Source organism: Pseudopodoces humilis, chromosome 1, assembly GCF_049639895.1.
Source record: "Pseudopodoces humilis isolate 2021_Gansu_Grassland_sample_001 chromosome 1, ASM4963989v1, whole genome shotgun sequence".
NCBI classification, from domain to species: domain Eukaryota; kingdom Metazoa; phylum Chordata; class Aves; order Passeriformes; family Paridae; genus Pseudopodoces; species Pseudopodoces humilis.
The window spans coordinates 95,360,196-95,379,956 of record NC_142200.1 but is presented as its reverse complement, the minus strand read 5'-3'; the positions used below and the strand labels follow the sequence as shown (position 1 = coordinate 95,379,956).

The 19,761-nt window shown below is 36.4% G+C and overlaps 1 protein-coding gene across 2 annotated transcripts in view; it reads right to left on the bottom strand.

Moving 5' to 3' along the window:
- SLC9A3 (solute carrier family 9 member A3) overlaps positions 1 to 19,761 on the bottom strand; it is a 52,326-nt gene that overhangs the window by 15,855 nt on the left and 16,710 nt on the right. For both annotated transcript variants that reach the window (XM_088054606.1, XM_005525226.2), the window contains exons 2-7: positions 11,539 to 11,841; positions 6,706 to 6,866; positions 4,585 to 4,663; positions 3,595 to 3,772; positions 2,500 to 2,720; positions 385 to 587 (exon numbers count right to left, since the gene is read on the bottom strand). In XM_088054606.1, the coding sequence (XP_087910732.1) occupies positions 385 to 587; positions 2,500 to 2,720; positions 3,595 to 3,772; positions 4,585 to 4,663; positions 6,706 to 6,866; positions 11,539 to 11,841 (1,145 nt within the window). The remainder of the gene's footprint in view (positions 1 to 384; positions 588 to 2,499; positions 2,721 to 3,594; positions 3,773 to 4,584; positions 4,664 to 6,705; positions 6,867 to 11,538; positions 11,842 to 19,761) is intronic.

The following is a 19,761-nucleotide window of genomic DNA, read 5'->3' as shown; positions in this document are numbered from 1 at the left end:
TTGTCTCACTGCTTGCTGCTATATTTTAAAACAAGGACTGAAGCTCAGGTAGATCAGCTTAATGACTGTATCTCCCATTAAAAGCACTGCTCCCTATAGTTATTCATATGAGGTGAAGGATGTTTAATCAGATATTAACTTGGCACTATTAATACCAAGCAGCTAAGACTGAACAATTTTTAGCACAGAGGAAATTGTGTTTTGCCCCATGTGGTCCCACATGAAAACATAAAATAGGATCTTTGTTACTAAAATTACAAATTCAATTATGCTTTCAGTTCAGTGAAACAATATGCAACCTTCAGCTGAGAACTGCTTCAAGCATTCAGTACTTTTTGGGGACTCCTTCTCCTTGCAAGAAACATGACTAAGAAGTTAAATTACCTGGAATATAACAGTAAAAAACACAACAATTATAGTTGTGCTGACAAACAGGTTTCTGTCTTTCACTTTATCCTTATCCAGAAGTGCAACAAGAGCAAAAGCAACTGCTCCTCGCAGTCCACCATAGGACATCACCACCTGGTCTATTATCTCCAGCTGGACAGTTCTGTAGCGGTTAAGAATCCATGTCTGTATAATGACACCTGTAAAAAACAAATGTCAGTGTTTCTAGAAATACCATTATGGAACATCAGTATCCCAGATGGATGTAACAGAAATGGTGCCACCAGACTGCCTTTGTAACAATCCAGAACATCTACTTCCCCCTCTTATCACTGTGTTGCCCACTTGGTGCCTTCTCTTTACACCGAGCCAAAGGAATTAGGTGAAGCTGCTACTGTGAGCCAGGAGCTCTTCTGAGAGTGCTACCCTCTGGTAGAGGCACTCCAGGGAAAGTGTCACACTGCCATGTGCTGACCTTGGAAATTTGTTAAGAATAGATTTTCTAGCACTGTAACCGGTGATATGCACAGGGTCAGTTAACAGAAATGGGTTAAAACAGCACTGATTTAGGGAGTAAGTGTGGTACCCTTTGCAAATCACTGAAAATTACATTTAAGTCATTGTCTTATGAAGGGTTGTTTAGTTATGCTAACACTGTCTTCAGACCTATGGATGAGATGCTTCCTGCTGCAGGAGACTCTAAGGCTCTAACTGTCTCAGTGCATCCCAGAACTTGCACCATACAGAGGGAAAACAGCTTCACCCCTCCTGTGACTGGCACGGCATGTGTGTCCCACTGCAGCAGGCCAGGGCTGTTAACCAGTGCAAAACAGATTTGTCTCTTTTTAGAGAACTTTGAACTTGTGCCAAGAGAAGTGTCTTGTCACTGGAAGGAGGGCCTCTGGAGGAGGGGACCTTGGAAATGCAACAAATCTGAGTTCTCCAGGGAATGAGAACTGCAATTATGTAAGACCCAATATCATCAGGTATTTAGTAATTTGTTGATATCTAAGATCAATTACTTTAGTGGGTGCTTATTGTTATTGCTGAATATTTACTATTTACATATCATCACATCTATTACAGTATTATTAACCACCCATTCGAGGAATACAAAAAGTGTCAAAAGCAAGGCATGGAAAACTCTTAAACACCTCAGGCACATTAGCAGTTACTGAGAGGCAGCTAAATGAACAATGCTTGCAAACTAGAAAAGGAGGGCAAGGAGCTAGGCACTTCATTCAGCTCAGGAGTTCTAGACAGAATAAGAACACAGAATCCAGGAAAATTGCCAGCTAGATAGATGTGTGACCTTTCATTTGAATTTAAGTCAAGACAAACAAGCAAATAAGCTGGTTTAATTTATTCCCAGGTGTAAGTACATACACCAAATTGCCATGTGTGTTACTCTCAACAAGTACTTCATTCTAGACCTTTGTTGCAATTTTAACAAAACTGCAGCAGAACTACATAGCTGGGCAAATCATCGTTGGTATTTTGAAATGTTTGCAAACTTATATAAACCCAGTAAATCGACAGTAGGTAATCCCTACCTGCCCCAGCCTTATTTACTCAAGTTTTTCATCAGTCCCTGAGAATTATTTCTTAAGCCAGAGAACCTGCAGTGTGGCTATGTATGGTCTGATATCACTGTGTGCCTAAAAGCTGAAGTCAACCATAACATTAGCTTAAGACAATCTCTTTAGTGCCAAATTGAAAGAGCTGAAGGAAAGATACAGCTGACAAGAGTCACATCTTTTGTCAGGCTGCAAGTTAAAGAACAAAGTCCATTTTACTGGGAGATTTTGCCAATACCATTTGCTGGGTCAACAAAGGTTAGCCACTGAATGATTTGTGTTGACTGGTGGGCTACTCATATCCTCACACATCATCAAAAATGAAGTCCTGCTATATTTTCAGCACATGACGGAACTTACTGTAGAGCTTACTCTACTACTCTAACCCAAACCAAACAATAAATTTGACTAAGATAAATTGTATGTTTTAAAAGGAACAAACCTAGAACTCCAAATATTTTTTTAGGGAGAGGGCTAAAAGCATATGTGATTACATCAGCAGTATGGTGCACGAACAGGAAGGTCACCACCTTACCAATAACTCTATATACCGAGATGAAGACCAGAGTCAACAGAATAAAAGCCGTATTCCAAGTCCAGATATCTGGATCCACAGCTGAAATGCCCAGGAACATGAAGATAATAGTTTCTGCTCCACTGGCCATCATTTTCATAGTATATCTTACAGTTGTAGAAGACTGTTCAGATATGTTAGCCTTGACATATTTCTGACAGCAGATGCCACAGAAGGTTATCCTAGAAAAAGAAGCAATTGTTCAGAAAATACCTGTTGCAACATTTAATATTATTTCCATCTGTCTATCACATAGTGATAAAAACTCGGCATTAATTCCTAAGATACACTCACAAGTGCTTGTGGAGTCTAACCTAGGTAAAAAGCATGTCTCAAACATACATGCTGGTGTGACCTCAAGTGGCCTGAAGACAGCGTTTCATTAGGACACAACAGACTGTCATTCTCTTCAGATTACCATACTGCTTTCAAAGCAAAATTTTAAGCCTTGTTTACATTAGGCATAATCTTAAACTAATGATCTGTTTGCAGAAAGATTTTCAGACCTTCAATGCACTTACTGTATCATCTACAAACATGACAAGCAGAACTGAGAAGGAAGGGTATGCCAGGAATCAGTGGATACTAAGAGAAGAAAGATCACAGAGGTACTCAAACCAGAATAGGCAACATTTAGGCAAACCTTACTGGCCAGCCAAGACAGAGAGAGAGGACAGAGAATAATGACATTCACACACTGCCTTAGAAAAATATTGCTTTAGTTTCAAATTATAGGGAAAGATGTCAGCATAAATGGACAACTCTTAAGTTTGAAGTATTATTAATAACAGAGATGAAAGAATCATATCTGTATTTAGCAAAGGAGTTCTCATGTTGCTCAGCAGGTACTGGGAAACTTGCATTCCTTTTCAAGGCTGAATGACAGTATTTGCAAACTATAATCTAGTGCAGTGTGAACATAGTATTATCCAGCATAAACTTAATGAGTGTCATATTCAATAGTTGTCCCATATAATTTAGGTTTTCCTTTCAATGTTTTTGAAATCCATATTCCCTTCTCATCCCCTTCATAGGCAGTAATAAAAAGAGACTTACGCTAAGATGGCAGAAAGAGAAAGCATCTCTGCTGTGAGGTAGGACAGGTAGGAAATGATAAACACAAATCCAGGTTCAATGATCCTCACGTGCTTGGTGAAACGACTGACCAATGAGAGCAGGAATGCAAAGAAAACGCCAACCAGTGTCCCACCGAGGCTCACCACAAAGAATGACACTGAAAAACAAAACACCTAACACAGCTTAAAACCGTAGAAGTATGGTGGTTTGAGCTTGTTCTCTTACAGAGAGAGGATGGCAAATGGCCAGTAATCACAGAAAAATTTGGAGGACGTGTCAAATTCATTTATTGGCTCAAGGCTTTTGAGCACATGGTACATGAATGTAGCACTCTGTAGAAATACAAGGCTACTTCTGTTAAGCCTCACCATTTTACTTTTATTCAAACCACTGCATTTCTTTGTACTGTTTTTTCCCCATGTTCTGTAAACAAAGGCTGCTACCAGAGCATATTATAGAATATGACAAAGTTATTATTAAAACATTCATTCATAAGATAATTTAGTTTCATGCAATTCTTGGAATGGGAAATAGTGACTAAATTTTCAGGCAAAATTTCTTCGTAGTTACTGGCAAACATTACTCAACGGTGATCAGTGATAAGGAGTGGCAGCACCTGTATGCAATCTTGACTTTCCTGGAATGCGGGAAAGCATAGGCTAAAATTAAGGAAATGCTATTAAATTTAAAAAAATATATAGCTGTCAGATTTGGTGGTCTCAAGAAATGAACTCCACATCTGTTGAGTCTTCTCAAAAGAAAACAGATCTGATTAAGTTTCCTGAATATCCAGGAATATTTATTTATTTATTTTCTTAAGACATTTGCCTATGCCATACAAGTGTGTGAATATGAGTAACAGTGGAAAGGACTGAAAAATAACAGTTGCCAATAGGATAATAGTAATATTTTGTTTAAAATACTGTAGATATACATCAATTGTGTGATACAGAATTCACTTCTACGCACCTATGCCTTTGAGACATTCAATCCCCGTCACATTCGCTGCACCTATTGCAACAAAAGAGTCAAACACGTTGTACAGCACCTGGAAAGAAAAGTAGACTAATTTAATAATTGCCCCTGAATTGAGCCTATTAAAGTAATCTCCTATGGGGCTTCAATGTTATGAAGTCTGAAATTGTGTTTGACTAAGGGAAATTCTGTCTGGAGGGAGAATTTTATATTTTCTCAAAATAAAAGAAATGCAGTGGGACAAGAAGAAACAAAAAAAACAAAAAAACCCCAAACAAACAAAAAAACCCACTCAAAAAAAAAAACCAAAAAACAACACCAACAGCAAATATAAGCACCTCATATCATTACATTTCTCACTTCAATAAGTCCCCTGTGTATAAGAATCATTGTTACATATATATGTGTTTTCTAAAACATTTCTCTCTGTAAAATCCAGGTATTTGAAAGATTGATTTACTCACGTGTATAAGAAAAATAAGATACTAAATAAGACAATAATAAGATGCTAATAATAACATACTGAATGTTGAACATATATAAGTTGAACATGCAAGAGAATTTAATAATTGTGCTAAAACTTTTAAAACAATTGACTAACAGTGATTGAGCTGAAAATAAAGAATTCACCTTATCCATACCATAATCTAAGGAGGTTAATATGAGCATAATTTTTGAGACATGCCGATTTAATCTGCTCTTGGTTCTTCCAGTGATGAGGGAAGACTTTACTATGGCTTTCTCAGCTTTCCTTGTTACAGCTAAACTTGATAATTCTGATCATATTCACAGTATGCAGGTTACTTTTTTTGTTTTTAAACAGTAGTCTTTTACATATTTATGTTTAAAAAATGCTATACCATCCAATTTCTTCTATCTTCTAGTCTTTCCTTTTTCAAGGTAGTAACTCCACTGTTTCAAATTTCTTCATAGGCTGTGCTTTCTAGCTCTGGATCATACTTGCTCTTCTGTTTTTTCATCAGTGAACAATCAAACTTTCTTTTATTTGTAGACTGGTTTTGTTCATTTCACAGTAATAAAAACTGCTTTCCTTCAGAAAGCCAGTGATGTTGATATTGAGTTCATCAGAGGTTTATTTTAATATTTGTTTCTGGCACTACCCCAGAAGTTTTAATGGTACTGATATCCAAGGGCAATTAGGTTTTTCTGGAAGCCATACTGTTGTTTTCAAACTCATGTGAACAATGAGGCTGCTGCCAATGACCTTGGAGTGCTTTGCTCCCTTGGCTGCAAAACATTAAGGCTCTGAGCCTCGTGAACATGTTTTACCCTTCCTTGCAGATAGGCAAGGGCAGGAATAGGAAATGATCCAAAAGTGAACTGAAGCTGCTGAGCAACTTGGTTCATAGCATCTTTCTGCCTTAGGACTTTCTGGTCCCTGAACACTAGCTCTGTAGTACAAAACTATTGACAGCTTTATTCTGGGAGAAAAAAATTGTGTGAAAAGTAAAGGTGTTTAAATCAAAATAAAAATATCAGTAGAAATCTGAGATACTTTTAAGTCTATTAGAGACTTTCTAAATTTATAAAATGTTTGCAAAAAAAAAAAACAAACCAGAAACTTTCTAAAATGTCACACAATTTCTTTTCAAAATTGGCTCTTTGTTATATTTCTGCTTGATAAACATCCAATCGAAGTAAAACTGAGGGAGCAGGCATAAACACTTTGAAGAGTATTCTCTCTCACTGGCTGAGGTATCCATATAAATTATGGGCATAACACAAATATGGAGAAAAAAAAATGTATGTGCATTAAAAATAACAGCAAAGGAAGGATTAAAATCCATGGAACTAATTTCATTACGTCATGAAAGCCCTGCCTAAACAGAAAAGGCAAATAGAATATGCACCTCTGAAGCTTAATTTGAAGTGTCCTTCCCAGGACTGTGAATTTTATGTCACTTACCAGCTCCAAATAGCTTTCATGCTCAAACATCTGGTGTTTGTAAGCAAGACAGAAAACACTATGAGCTGCACTACAATAGCCCATGAGTAGATACACACAGAAAATACAGTATTTCTTAAAAGGGGAAAACACACTTCAGAAGAAATCCCTTTGAGTTGGGTTGACTTTGGGATATGTAATTTACTTACCACAGTTACAGCATCGTTCAGAAGTGATTCTCCAAAAACAATGATGAATAGAACTTCATTGACGTGGACTTCTTCAAACACCGCCAGAACAGCTACAGGATCCACAGCAGCAATTAAACTGCCAAAGAGGAGGAAGTCCAGCAGCCCAGAGTGTAGCTGACCTTCAAAAACAAAGCAAACAAATTATAAGCAGAATCATCTCTGTATAATCAATAGTAATGACAAACTGGGATATTATAGATCATGCCAAGTACAGGAAAATAGAGATGTCAAGGTATCCAACTGGAAAGCATGTTACAGTGACTACTTTAAAAGTTCTGCTCTGAGTCATGTTGTATCCTACAATTTTGTTGGATTCAGCATTGACCCACGTGGATCAAAGTTGTTTCTGGGAGCAGGACCAGTACTGACCTGTCCTTGTGGCAAGTCAGTTTCAGATCTAAACTGGCTTTCTATTTCTGTGTGGCATGGTTTGTCTAACTTAACTAAATTATCCCAGGATAACTGAGACTCACAAGATGTTAAGAGGACCATACCAGCACTTCTGAAGTAAATGTTCTCAAAATATTTCATGTCACAGGTCAAATTTGACTTTTGGTCTCTAAGAACTGCTACAGTGATGTGTAACAGCACTCAGTACAGTTGAACACCAACTGTGGCCTCCTTACCCACTGATAGTTGTGGTTAAGCCACTTGTTCCCAAATTAGAATTCATGAGGCTGTTAAATTGTCTGCAAATGGACCATAAAAATAGATGAAGGACCAAAATGTACCTCAACATGTTTGTGTTGTAGCCCCTTAGGAATTTTGGCAATGATTTCAAAAGTTTTGAAACTACAAAACTCTGTTGACAGTGTAACCCAGTATATTTTTTTTAACTTTCTCTTAGTTATTAAGGTTATTTTGTTCAGTTCTGCAAACAGAACAAGACAAGAATTCACTGTCATTTTAAAAGTAGCAGAAAAGGCAGAGCCACAAAAATCATTCAGCTTCCTAAATACCTTGCAAAATCTACCCTCTTCATGAAATCAAGAGTGGTAACCCAGTCATTTTTTCTGGGGAAAAGATTTCCGAACAGTAACATTCCCTTTGTGTTCATTAATGGATGGAAGAGGAAGCAAGGTTCTATAAGAAGTGATGGTGCCAAAAATTATATGAAGAAGAGCAAAGAAAGAACAGGTTGAGAATTCATTCATTAAAACACAATGCAGAGACCCATGCCCAAAAATATCAGGCATGATTTCTACAAGTAAATATGAAATTCATCTAATGAAGTGGTTTTGAAGCATGAGTCAGACAATCACAGTCAGTAGGTGTAGCCACAAGACCAGTAGTGCCTGTAAGGCACCTCCAGAACAACATGGCCATCCCTCTAGAAAGAACTCTGAAAGGTAATTTTTCAAATTAAAAATGGTTTGTGCTTAGCATGTAATTGATACATAAACCAGACCCTAAATAGTTTTGGTACAAAATAGCATAGGCTTATTTACTCAAGATTTACTTTAGTCAGAGAAATGAGTAGACAATACCCTGTTATATGTGACAATGCACAATACTCTGGGGGAGCCGCAGATGTATAGATTCTCTTAGCTGCTATCTGCTAGTCAGAATATCTACAAGGTTTCATACAGTTTGTAGGGATCTTGGAATGGCCTTGAAATTCATAGCTTGCACAGATGTATAACTCCCTTATTTTTTCAAGAAGATAAATAGTCTTGTTCACACTTGGACATAATTGGGCTGTGAACAAGGACTGAGCAGTTTTAATGTGCAAGTGGAATTGAGGCAGTGACCTTAAGTCTGTGCTAAAAATTCTGAGAACAGCCTTGAACCTAAATCTGAGCAATGGTTCCACCAAAGGCTGTCCTTCTCAGGCAGGCTAAGGAAGGAACAAGCCCAATGACAATTACCATCAAATACCAGGGTATAATAGAACGTAAGGTTTGAAAATAAATTGGCTCACTGAGATTGCTTATCTTTTTTATGTGTTACCAATTATAATCATTGGTACATTCTTTGAAGACTTGCAAATCTAGTAAGCAAATATTTATGGGGAGATTAGGACACATCTATAGTTTCTACAAAGCACTGTCAAGAGGCCTAGAGTTTCTAAATCAGACTTTCATTTAGAGTAACAACAGCAGTTATTTTCAATTCGTACACGACCATGGATTCCTCCAGCTCATCGATGACACATGACCAAGATAAGCTCACTGGGCCCAATTTAAGACTTTTAGGCACACTCAGCATTTGCAGCTATGACCTAGATTGTACAGGAAGAACTGTTCCAAGCATTAGTCACCATCACAATACTGAAAGTGTTAGTTCTCCAGCAGACGGTGAGCAGTTCACTGCAATCAGCCTGGAAGATCTAGTATTACATAATTCTTCCTATTCTGTAGAAGTAGACTGATATGACTGATGGTTAACAGTTTTAATGTGGTAATCTTTTTATTTCAGTTCTTAAGAAGGATTTCTTTATCACCTTCTCCATCTTCCTTCTGCAAATTGTAATATCTGCAAGGGTATTGAATGCCAATGAAGAGATGGTTTTATGTTTATTTATGTTGGAAATCCATGCAATCCAGTTTGGATTATGCACTCCAGTATTGATGGACAGTACTACAGGCCCATTGAATGGCAAAGCTAGAAGTCAGTTGGTTTTAGTTCATCTTAGTCTGTAGTGGATTTACATTTCTACATTTTAATGATACTACTTTTAGTATTATTGACTTAAATCTCAGAACAAGTGGGATAGAAACAAAAATATGCCGTAGAATTTCAACCAGAAGGTACTATGAACTCTTCTAAAAGTTTAGTAACTCAGCATTCTCCTATCTTCAGCAAGTAACAACAGCAAGGTTTTTCACAAAGTGTCGTGGTTAGATCTTGCTGACCTCTTGGAGGTCAACACAATAGATTTAGTGGATTAGTTAAGTCTGTGTCATGTAGATATTTTAGACTCCTACTCAGCTTTGCTGGAGAATGACATAGTTTGAATCAGGGACAGCCTTGTCTGGCCTTTTTCATAGCTGAAATTAGAACTCTAGTAGGTCTTCATGGCAAAGACAGGTCCCCATAGTACACCAATAATGCTCTTTCTAAACATTAAGGTTCACTAGACATGTCAGTTTATTGTTCACCTTTATTAACATCCCTATATTTCTCTTGTAGAGCTTTGGCTGTGACCTGTGGTAGGGGCTCATTCTCCCGTGTAGCTGTAAACTCAGAGTTCTAGCATACACTGTCACTAAAAGATTTGCATACTGATGAAGCAGAACATGTAATCATCAAATCCAGATTTTGCAGTTAGTTAAGAGTTGTTTACAGATGGGAAGGAGAAGAATAATTTAGATGAATTTTTCATCTAAAATGAAATTCTTTTGGAAAACAGTCAACTTTTCCATTTCACATGTTGTAAGAAAATCAATCCTTTCCCTTTAATGACTTATAGCAACATATTTTTTAAGTAATTATCATATATTACATTTCCCAGAACAGGATTTTAAGAAAGCATTTTTGTCATATTTTTTAAATTGTTCCTAGCATCTTGGATATTTAAATGAATAAATCCTTTTCCAGTCTGCAGTAGCAATATTCCTGTCATATATTTTCTTCCTGAAAACCTGATTTTAATTATAAATGCGGTATTGTGGATGAAATATTTTGCTTAAAGCAAAATAAACCTCTTATCTACCTAAAAAGTCAAAGATTTTTGCATCTGAGCTGTCACCTTTGTATATTCTAAAGAAAATATTGTTGCTTCTAAAATAGGAGCTATAACAAGGTAAATATCTAAAATGTATCTATCATGGCTGTCTATATTACAAACATCTGCAATCACATGAGTCTTACATGGAAGTCTGTAGAGATCAAGTACTGTTGTTCTGTGCCTCTCCCAACAGCCCTGTGTCCTTACATTGCAGTGTAACTAAGACAAAGTGTGTCTTAGAATCATAGAATGCTTCGTGCTGGAAGGGACTTTTTACACCCTCCAGTTCCACCACCTGGGACACCTTCCACTAGGCCAGGTTGCTCAGAGCCCTGTCCAGCCCAGCCTTGAACACTGCCAGGGATGGGACACCCACAGTTTCTCTGGGAACAGCACAATCAATAGGAAACCCTTACTTTTTCGATTTCTAGTCTAGGAAATTGTATGTCAGCCACCCTTTCAAGCCTCTTTGGACTGCTCCCTTTAAAATGTCTCAGTTTTTTGTTGGTTTTTTTTTTTTTTGTAAGACATCTGCTACTTCATTCTGTAAAACTTCTAGATCTCCAGTTACAATTTCCAGACTCAGAAAATGCAAAAGTGATATGTGGATGGGTCATGCATATATACCCACTCAGTAGCCACATAATATTGGATAACACTTATTATAAATGACACTTAATTGCATTCATAACATTAAATATAGTAATAACATTTATTATGAAATAACACTAAATATAATATGTAATACTAAAGCTAACTTCAGGAAGACACTTCCATTTCAGAGTAACTTTTTAAAGTTTTTATTACAGCAGAAAGAAACAAGCCCTTTAGTGTGTTTTTTTCTCCAGATGTCCATTAGCAGAAAGAATCCTGAGCTTTATCCTGAGAGTGTATGCACACATTTAGAACAGGAGAATAGAAGAGACACGGATTCAAGTAGCTTTTATACTTTCCTTAGGGAAGATTTTTCAGGTCATTCTTAAATTTGATAAAGATATTACAAACTGCTCCCATTAAAATTGAATTTTTCTTCTGGAAAGAGTTGTTAAATTGTAACTTATCACCCATCTAACAGTATATATAGTGACATTCATAATTGTGTCTTCGCAGATCAAACTTACCCATTATTCCTGTCAGATAGACACCATAGAGAGATAAACCAGTTGTGGCAGCATTCCAGACTGTCCCAATGACAGCATACAAAAGGATGGAGCCAAGATTTCCGAAGAACAATCTATTTGGCATAAAATATCCAGCGTCCAAAACAATGGGGGGCAGCAAATAGAAGAAAAATACAGTTGGTGTCAGGGAGAAGGAGGCAATGTGATCTGCTGCCCATACAATGCCACCGAGGAAAAGACCAAGGACAATCAGCAGAGCACTTTCTGGAACCACCCGAGTGACTTTGTGGGACAAGTGGAAAACTGCAAGGAAATATGAAAACAGTGAGTCAGAAATTAAATGGAGAAATAATTTGAGCAACAACTGTTGCTAGGTGGCAATTTTGATTCCACACAAGCATTTTGCTTTCATTGCGATTAGACCCAAAAGTGTGCATGGAATGCTTGGGATACAGACATAGAATAAAAAAAACCAGCTGATCTTCAGATTTTATCCAGCTTATTTTAACTTATATGAAGCCAATATTCCATGACATTTATATCCTTCATTGGATTATCTTCTCTTACAACAAGATCTGTTTAGGGAAAGCTGATGTTCTGTGCAAAGCAGTAAATGCAAGGCTGAAAAGCAGTGGGAAAGTCCTGGAAATGTATTACATTATGGTTTATTACTATATGTAAAATACACATCCAGCCTTCTAATGATTGTCTTAAAAAATTATCAGTTTATTAACAGGCTCATTGGATGATGTGATAGGGATGCTGAAAGAGGAACTAGTTTCAAGGCAACTCCTTCAAATTTCATATTTACTTATTTAAATTTATAAAGAATATTCTGATAATGTAGCCTGCAGAATGAAGAATGGGAGATCCCTTTTGATCCTTTTCTTCAAGATGTCCCTAATATGGATTTCTCATAACTCAGAGCCTTTCTGAAGGAATGGTGACTTTGGCAGTTCCTTCAAATACGTATTTGTGGAAAATGGTTATGCAACAGGCTGCTTTCTTTTTTAAAGGTGTCATAAAATTTGTATGTTACAATAGTCTGTAAAATCTGTTAATCAAGACAAACAGTATATGGTATCTATCACAGTAAAACATGTAATGATATGGTGTGGTCAAACTGTTAAACTAGCCAGTAATTAAAAGGAGGGAAAATTACTGAGTGCCATGAGGAAATCTAAAGAGACAGAGAGATGGCACAACCAAACAGAGAAAACAGACTGTTCAAGATGACAGAAACATAACTAGGACTGCAAATACATATGGCAACATATATTTATAGTGCATTTGTTAGGGGTCAGATAAAAGAAAATAAAAAAGCAGAGAGAAGAACAGAGAGAAGTCAAGTCTACAAAGAGGGATGGAACATAAAATAGGAAATAGAGGCTGAAGTGTTTGATAGTAAGTAAGGACAGGTGGTTTAATTGACATTCTTGGGATTTCTGTAAGCTTGTCCTTCAGTTTATCTTAAGTAATGATAGGTCCCAGATGGCCTGAACCCTGGTACTTTGTGAAACTGACCCATTAAATGTGGTTTTACTTATATAGCTTTGTGTTGAAAATGTGAGTTACAGTTCAGGAAGAAAATTTCCATAAAAACCACCAAGCTTCTCCTGGTTTTGAACATCATCTGTGTTGAAGCTGTTACAATGCTAACGCAATTTAGCTCAGAACTAGCTTGGACAAGAAAGAGCACATCATTATTCCAGACTCTTAAGTCACAGTGGAAGAATCCTGTGACCATGCAGAGATCTTAGACCAGGTTACTTTACTGAAAGACTATTGTTTTTCTTCCCATCCAAGTATTTGTCCTTGTCAAACATTTACTAGTTACCTTTTAGAGTGTTTTAAGGTCCCCACTCCTGAACTGTCGGCTTTTGCCTTGGCTGCATCTGCACAGGCACCATCCATCATTACAGCAGCCCCACAATAATGCGGTTCCTTAAGCTATAGAACCTTCATGGTCTCATCAGAACAGAAAACATGAAAGGAAAAGTGACCACAGCCTCCCTATGCTAATAACGAGCGTGACTGTAGAAGTTCCTGACTGTTTGCAGAAAAGACTTGAAAACATTTTAGAACACAGCTAAAAAGTAGGATTAATACAAAAGCAATCGGACATGAAAGCGAACTGAATTCAGTGAAGCTGACTATACCATGCCAGCTTTCTATGTCATCAGTGTCATGTAATCAAGAAATTAATAACACTTCACAGAAACAAACACTCTGTTTTTTCTGTTAGTTTCCTCTCTTTGTTATAAAATCCCTTGGGCTTGCATTAAAAAAAGAAGAAGAGAGAGGAAATTAAATGAAGAAAAATAAACTAGCTACTACTCCATGTGTACAAATTGTGGCATTTAGCTTCTCAAAAGTCTTTCCTACTAGTCATTCTTGATTCCTTGAATTTCCAGCCAGTGAATTATCAACTAATTTATCACAGAAAAGGGGATTATCTCCTTATCCCTGAAAATGAATGTTGCTGAGCTAGTCTTACTAACCAAAGTCTGTTTTTCCTACTCTTACATTAGCAGATAAGGCATGACAACAAGAAGTTAAAGTTAAAAATTTTAAATGAACCTGTGAAGACATTTCAAAACCAGGTATTTAGAAAAAAAAAAACAATGCCCAGCTAAAATTTCATATTCTGTAGAATTCCCCCCTTTGCAACCAAAACCAGCTTTGAATGCTGGGAAGTCAATCTGATTTTCGTTATAACATTGTCTCCTCCTAAAAGTCACATTTTCCCAGTGAATCAGCTCTGTCTTATCTGTCTATCTCTGTCCTCTTTAACTCCAACCCACTGGTTATCTGTACCAGATTTTAATATTATCAGCAATAAATTCTTCTACTCTGTTAGTTTAAGGATGCAGGCCATGGACAGGAAAGTTATTGCATGAATGGAGCTTCTTTTGGAAAACCTCTTAATTTTTGTATTTGGCCCAACCCAAGCACAATCTGAAAACCTGACTGTATTTGCTTTAAGAGAACTTCCTGGCTAACTCTTCAGGTAGATAGTATGCTATATGATTAACAGAAATATGTCTACAAGCACAGAAATGTGTAAAAGGAAAATACCACAACTGACGAAATTCAGTAAAATAGCTTTGGACTGAGATGCAATTGGAACTTAGATTAATGTTTGAACTCATATTTGCACCTACAGAGATTTCTTTTTTTCTGGCTATGTGTATAAAACTTATTTGATCAAGATCGTACATTATGAGTAGTTATTACATTTGTGGAATTTGATAGAGATAGTTTAATTCCAAATTCACCCCTTAATGTTTATTTTTGTAATTCATTATTCTGAAGCAATGTCTCCAATATATTCTGGGAGTATTACTAGCTCACATAATGATAACACTTCCATTTCATAAAGTTTGCCTTTACTTGTCTAAAAGAGATCCAAACACTATCCCACAAAATGAATTGTATCCCCATGACAAAGTCGAACTGGAAGCTTTAATTACACCTAAATGTTTAGCATGACGAGGTGTTTCACCTGACTGAGGAGCAAAATGCAATCCAGCAAGGTTTGTAAACTCTCAATGGATGAGGAGTTCAGTTTGATTCTGATGTGAAAGAAATTTCAGCTATGAGGAAGGAGGATAGCATGCTGCTCAGATAAATTACTCTGTGATGGACCCAGAAATTAAATTGTCTACTTTCACTGCTGTTAATAAGGAAAAGTACATTAATACATTTTAATGAGGAGAGGGGAAGGGTAAAGGAAGAACACCTATAGACAATTCACAGCATAAAAGAAATAACTGTGCACAGGGCAATTTTGTGATCTATAAATTTTAACATTCAACATTTTAACATTTAGCATTTGGAATTCTTCTACCCAAGTCTAGATACAATATTAAAGAAAAAGTTAAACATATGCCTCTCTTCCATTACATGCTAAACATGGAAACAATCATCAGAGCCATCAACCTGGTTTGAGAGCAGGTTGGACTGGCTGCTGGCTAAACTGTGTTAAATTCAAGCTGAGCATCACCAAATTAAAAGCTTTCTACAGAATTAAGAAACAGTTGCACAGTATAAACATCCTGTGATTTTTTTCAGATGTTTCCTTTGAGATCCAGGAAAAGGGACTGTGGTATTTAAGCTATCTGATGAGAAAGACAAAACAAATTAGCAATCTATGATGTGGTGGCTGGAACCACTTTCTTTTGACTCAAAGAATTAAACATACTTTAAGAAGTAAGTTGGGATTTATGGCCTTTTATAAATACAGTAACTTAGATTAAATCCTTTGGTGGAATTTACAGCATTCAGTGAATTATCTCTTGCTTTCTAAGGCCATCTGTGACTGCTTTGGAAGATGTGATTCAACAGAATAACCTTTTTGTCACTCATAGAAATGAAGACAGAAAGACTGGTTCAAAGAAAGAAAAAAGAATTTAAAAATAATAAAATAGAGATATTTTACAATTAATTTTCAAGTTGTAATATTTGTAGACAACTAAAAAAAATTTCTGAAGTAGGGCTTTCTTTTTTTTTAAATTATCTCTAACAAAACCTATTTTTAATCAATACTGGTTTTTCCTTATCAAAGGAAATATTTTAATACCTTAGATCTAGATTTTTTGCAGGATTTCCAGATGAAACTAACAATTCAAGATAGATTTACAATATTTTGAAAATACAGCACTGTAAAATCAAAAATCTTAAACTACCTATTTAAAATACTTCTAAATTTCAGGATTTATGCAGTCATTTCAACACTATTTCAAATTAATCACTAAATTTCCATTAACTGTGATAGTGTAAAATCAAGTCTCTGAAAACAGTGATATTATTTTTGCAGCTAGTATTACTGTTCCAGTCAAGCACAAAACCTACTGCACGTGCACAGTCCACGTGTCATCCAGAGAAATCAAGAATTGACCTATAATAATGATGGTAATTCTCTGCTGATTTTTTTCCATGTATTTTTGGATAAAATCCAAAGACTCATAAAATAATTTAGAAAATTAAAATATGATCAGCCTTATAATTTCCATAGTTTCCGTGAAAACATAGATACGAATCTACAAACATTTCTAAGCTCCTCCTATCAGGGTTAGTGGCAGGCGTGAGGTCTCCCATGTGCATTTTCACTAGTGGTTCAAATATGCACTGACACTACCTTTTCAGTCTCTTTTCCAGTTCTGACTTTTTAATTTTTGCTTATAAAGTTGAAGTTATCATGCTTCATCAAGCCATGGGTGCTTCTAATTGGAGCTCCAAGACTTGAATCTCTGTAGCTGGTGGAAACCCTTGCCATTGACCAAAGTGAGAGCAAAACACTGCGAGCTCTTCTGTGCTTTTTTACTTTTCAGAGATGCAAATAACAGTATCTCCAAGGCTGCACACAATCAGATTTTTTTAATAGCACAACAAAGAAACTTCTAAAGAGAAGGCATAATAAATTACACAGAAGAATATTCTGCCCAAAGGGGACTCTCTCTACTAAACATCTTCCAGTAGCTGATGACTGGCAAGCATGAAATTTTTGTATCTTACCTTATCTACCTGTCCACGTTCTCCTTAGCATTATAATGGAATTCAATTAAAAAACTGCTTAGTCCTACCTTTTTTGCAATTTTTTCAGTGGTGCCCTCTGCAGATACATGTTATTATTTAATACAAAAAAAAAAAAAACAAAAAAAAAAAAACAAAAAAAAACCATTCCTATAGCATACCTGGGAAAAAAATCTGCTTTATCTTGCCTGTATAATAGCTCAAAGTATAGTCAAATACCAGTTTGTGACCTAAATTGTACCAGCTGTAGGTGGTCAGTAATGTAGTTCAAAAGACTCTGGAAAGCCCTGATCCATTGCTATTATGTTGGTCTACCTAAGATATGTCCAAACCCTCTAAAATATAATTCAGAGCATGCATTTTCAAAAAAGGATCATTTTGCTTTCCCATGCCAAAAAGGCATGGATCCCTGGGCACTCTCTTCCTCCATAGCCCCACACTTCAGTTGCAGGGTTACAGCTCAGATTAACCAGCTGCATCTTCCATACCAAGAAAGAAGCAGCAGAGCTGTAGAAATATGTACGGCCTATACATATAAACCCCTGCAAGAGACTGCAGCATTCATGGTGTAGGAACTGTGTGTAGATGCTGGAACAAAGACAATTGTATATTTTCTATTATTTTTCCCCTGTTTGTGTTTTTTCAATCTATGAAATCCTTTAAAAGACTAATGTAGATTAGATTAGATTAGATTAGATTAGATTAGATTAGATTAGATTAGATTAGATTAGATTAGATTAGATTAGATTAGATTAGATTAGATTAGATTAGGATTGTTTCCCATTAAGATGTGTAAGTAGGAGCCCTGACATCTAAAAAGAAGCTGAGCAGTCACTGTTTAATAATTACTTCTCACTCTTGATTTACCAAGAGCCTCATATAATCACTGATCTTAATTGGTTTCCTGTGGTGTGTGCTGTGGTCCTCTCATGATACTGAGGGCAGTATATGTCCGTCCCAGTCTGCACATCACCCAGTCCAGTCTAACAGTGAATTTTTCTTATAAAATGGACAGCACAAAATCCTTAGCAAACTTCCCCATTGCAATGGTTTATACAATTGCTTAACAATAAATAATGACTGTGTTTCCCTTTTTAATCATGTGGGGGGTTTCTATAAGTAGTTCTCTTCAATACTACTGTTGTCTTCTGTTTATTGGAAAAATTTATTTATACATCTACCACTTTAATCTCAAATTTCTCCAGAAGTTTTGCTGGTAAATCTAATCTCTACTTACTTCACTCTTTACTAAGAGAGGGCTTTTGATATGATTTCCTGTTTAATGAAGTTTTACTTGTTTATAATTCTCTTACCTTTCATTATGGCTCCCTTTACTTCTCAGCAGTCATGCCCACTTACTAGTTCCCCAATAAACCTCCTGCACATGCTATACTTGATTTCTTTATACTTTCTGCTCTCTCCTTGTAATTTTTATTATTTTCACAGATGCAGCAGTTTTGCATCCTTCATTGGCCTCAGTTGTACTGGATCTCTTTGTCTTTCATGACTTCATTTCCTGAGTTTCCTACTTTAGCTGACAGCACTTCTTGCCTGTATAGCCACAGGCACACCTTTCAACAAATTACAGCTGCTTATGTAGCCTGTGTTAGAATAACTGGGAATTCTTATCAAGGACTATAAGCACTAGAAGGGCTATTTGGCTATTTATCCAGGCCTTCATAATCACACAACCATAGTTAATTATTTTCATTTCAGAGGATTATTGCTCCAGCTAAGTCTATGTGAAGGTACACCACTAGCCCTCATCACAATTAGAGACTTCATTCTGATTTCTGGCCTGAACTTGTTCATAGATGTTTAATGTCCATTTTCCTTTGTGGGAGTGATATTGATTTTCTTAAATGGCTGTTGTCTTAGTTTAGGGGACAGCTGGTTTGCCCTAATATTAATTCTTTCATTTCCTAGTGTATAAGCAGAGAGAAAAATATACCGTCTTTTTGTTGCTTGTCTCTGGTTTATTAAAGTAAACTATTTCTTTTCAGTCTTCAGCTCTATTTCACTCAGTTCACCTTTGTGGATTCAGAAGCATCAGAAATACAGACTGCATTCTGCATGAGTCATAGTAGAAGTGGGTCCAACAGCATTAATAATTTCCTATCACAGTCTATAGTTCAGCTACATGCTGGATTCTTCATCACACTGGTGACTCACAGTCACCCTGTATTCACTTTGTTCAGATGTACCTCTCTTCCCCTTCCCATTCTCATGTCAATTCCTGTGAGTGAAACTGCCCTTGGTATTACTGTATTACATCTCTTCTCCTAGTACTCAGGATTATATGTTTTTCCTTGTACAATAGCCAAATCTACATGAATGCTGATAATGCCTGCAGAAATGTGTCATCAGAAACCTTCAGTAGGAAGGCCCAGCCCTGTGCAGTGGTAAATAACAAAAAAGAGTAAAACCAAAGCCCTGCATAATACCAGTCCAAAAACTAAACTCTAGTTTCCTGTGACTGAAAAATAATCCTCTTATAGTTTCATACTTTTATCTCATCTCTTCTTTATCCACACAGAAACTATTTTACCCTGTCTTATTTGCAGATTAATTTAGGCTTAAATCAAAGGAAAAAAAAAATCTTCCATTGTGTTCTAAGAGTGGTTCGGTTGAAGCAAGGATTCCAGGCATTAGGGAACTGCATTTCTAGTCTGTCCAGGAAGTGTTTGG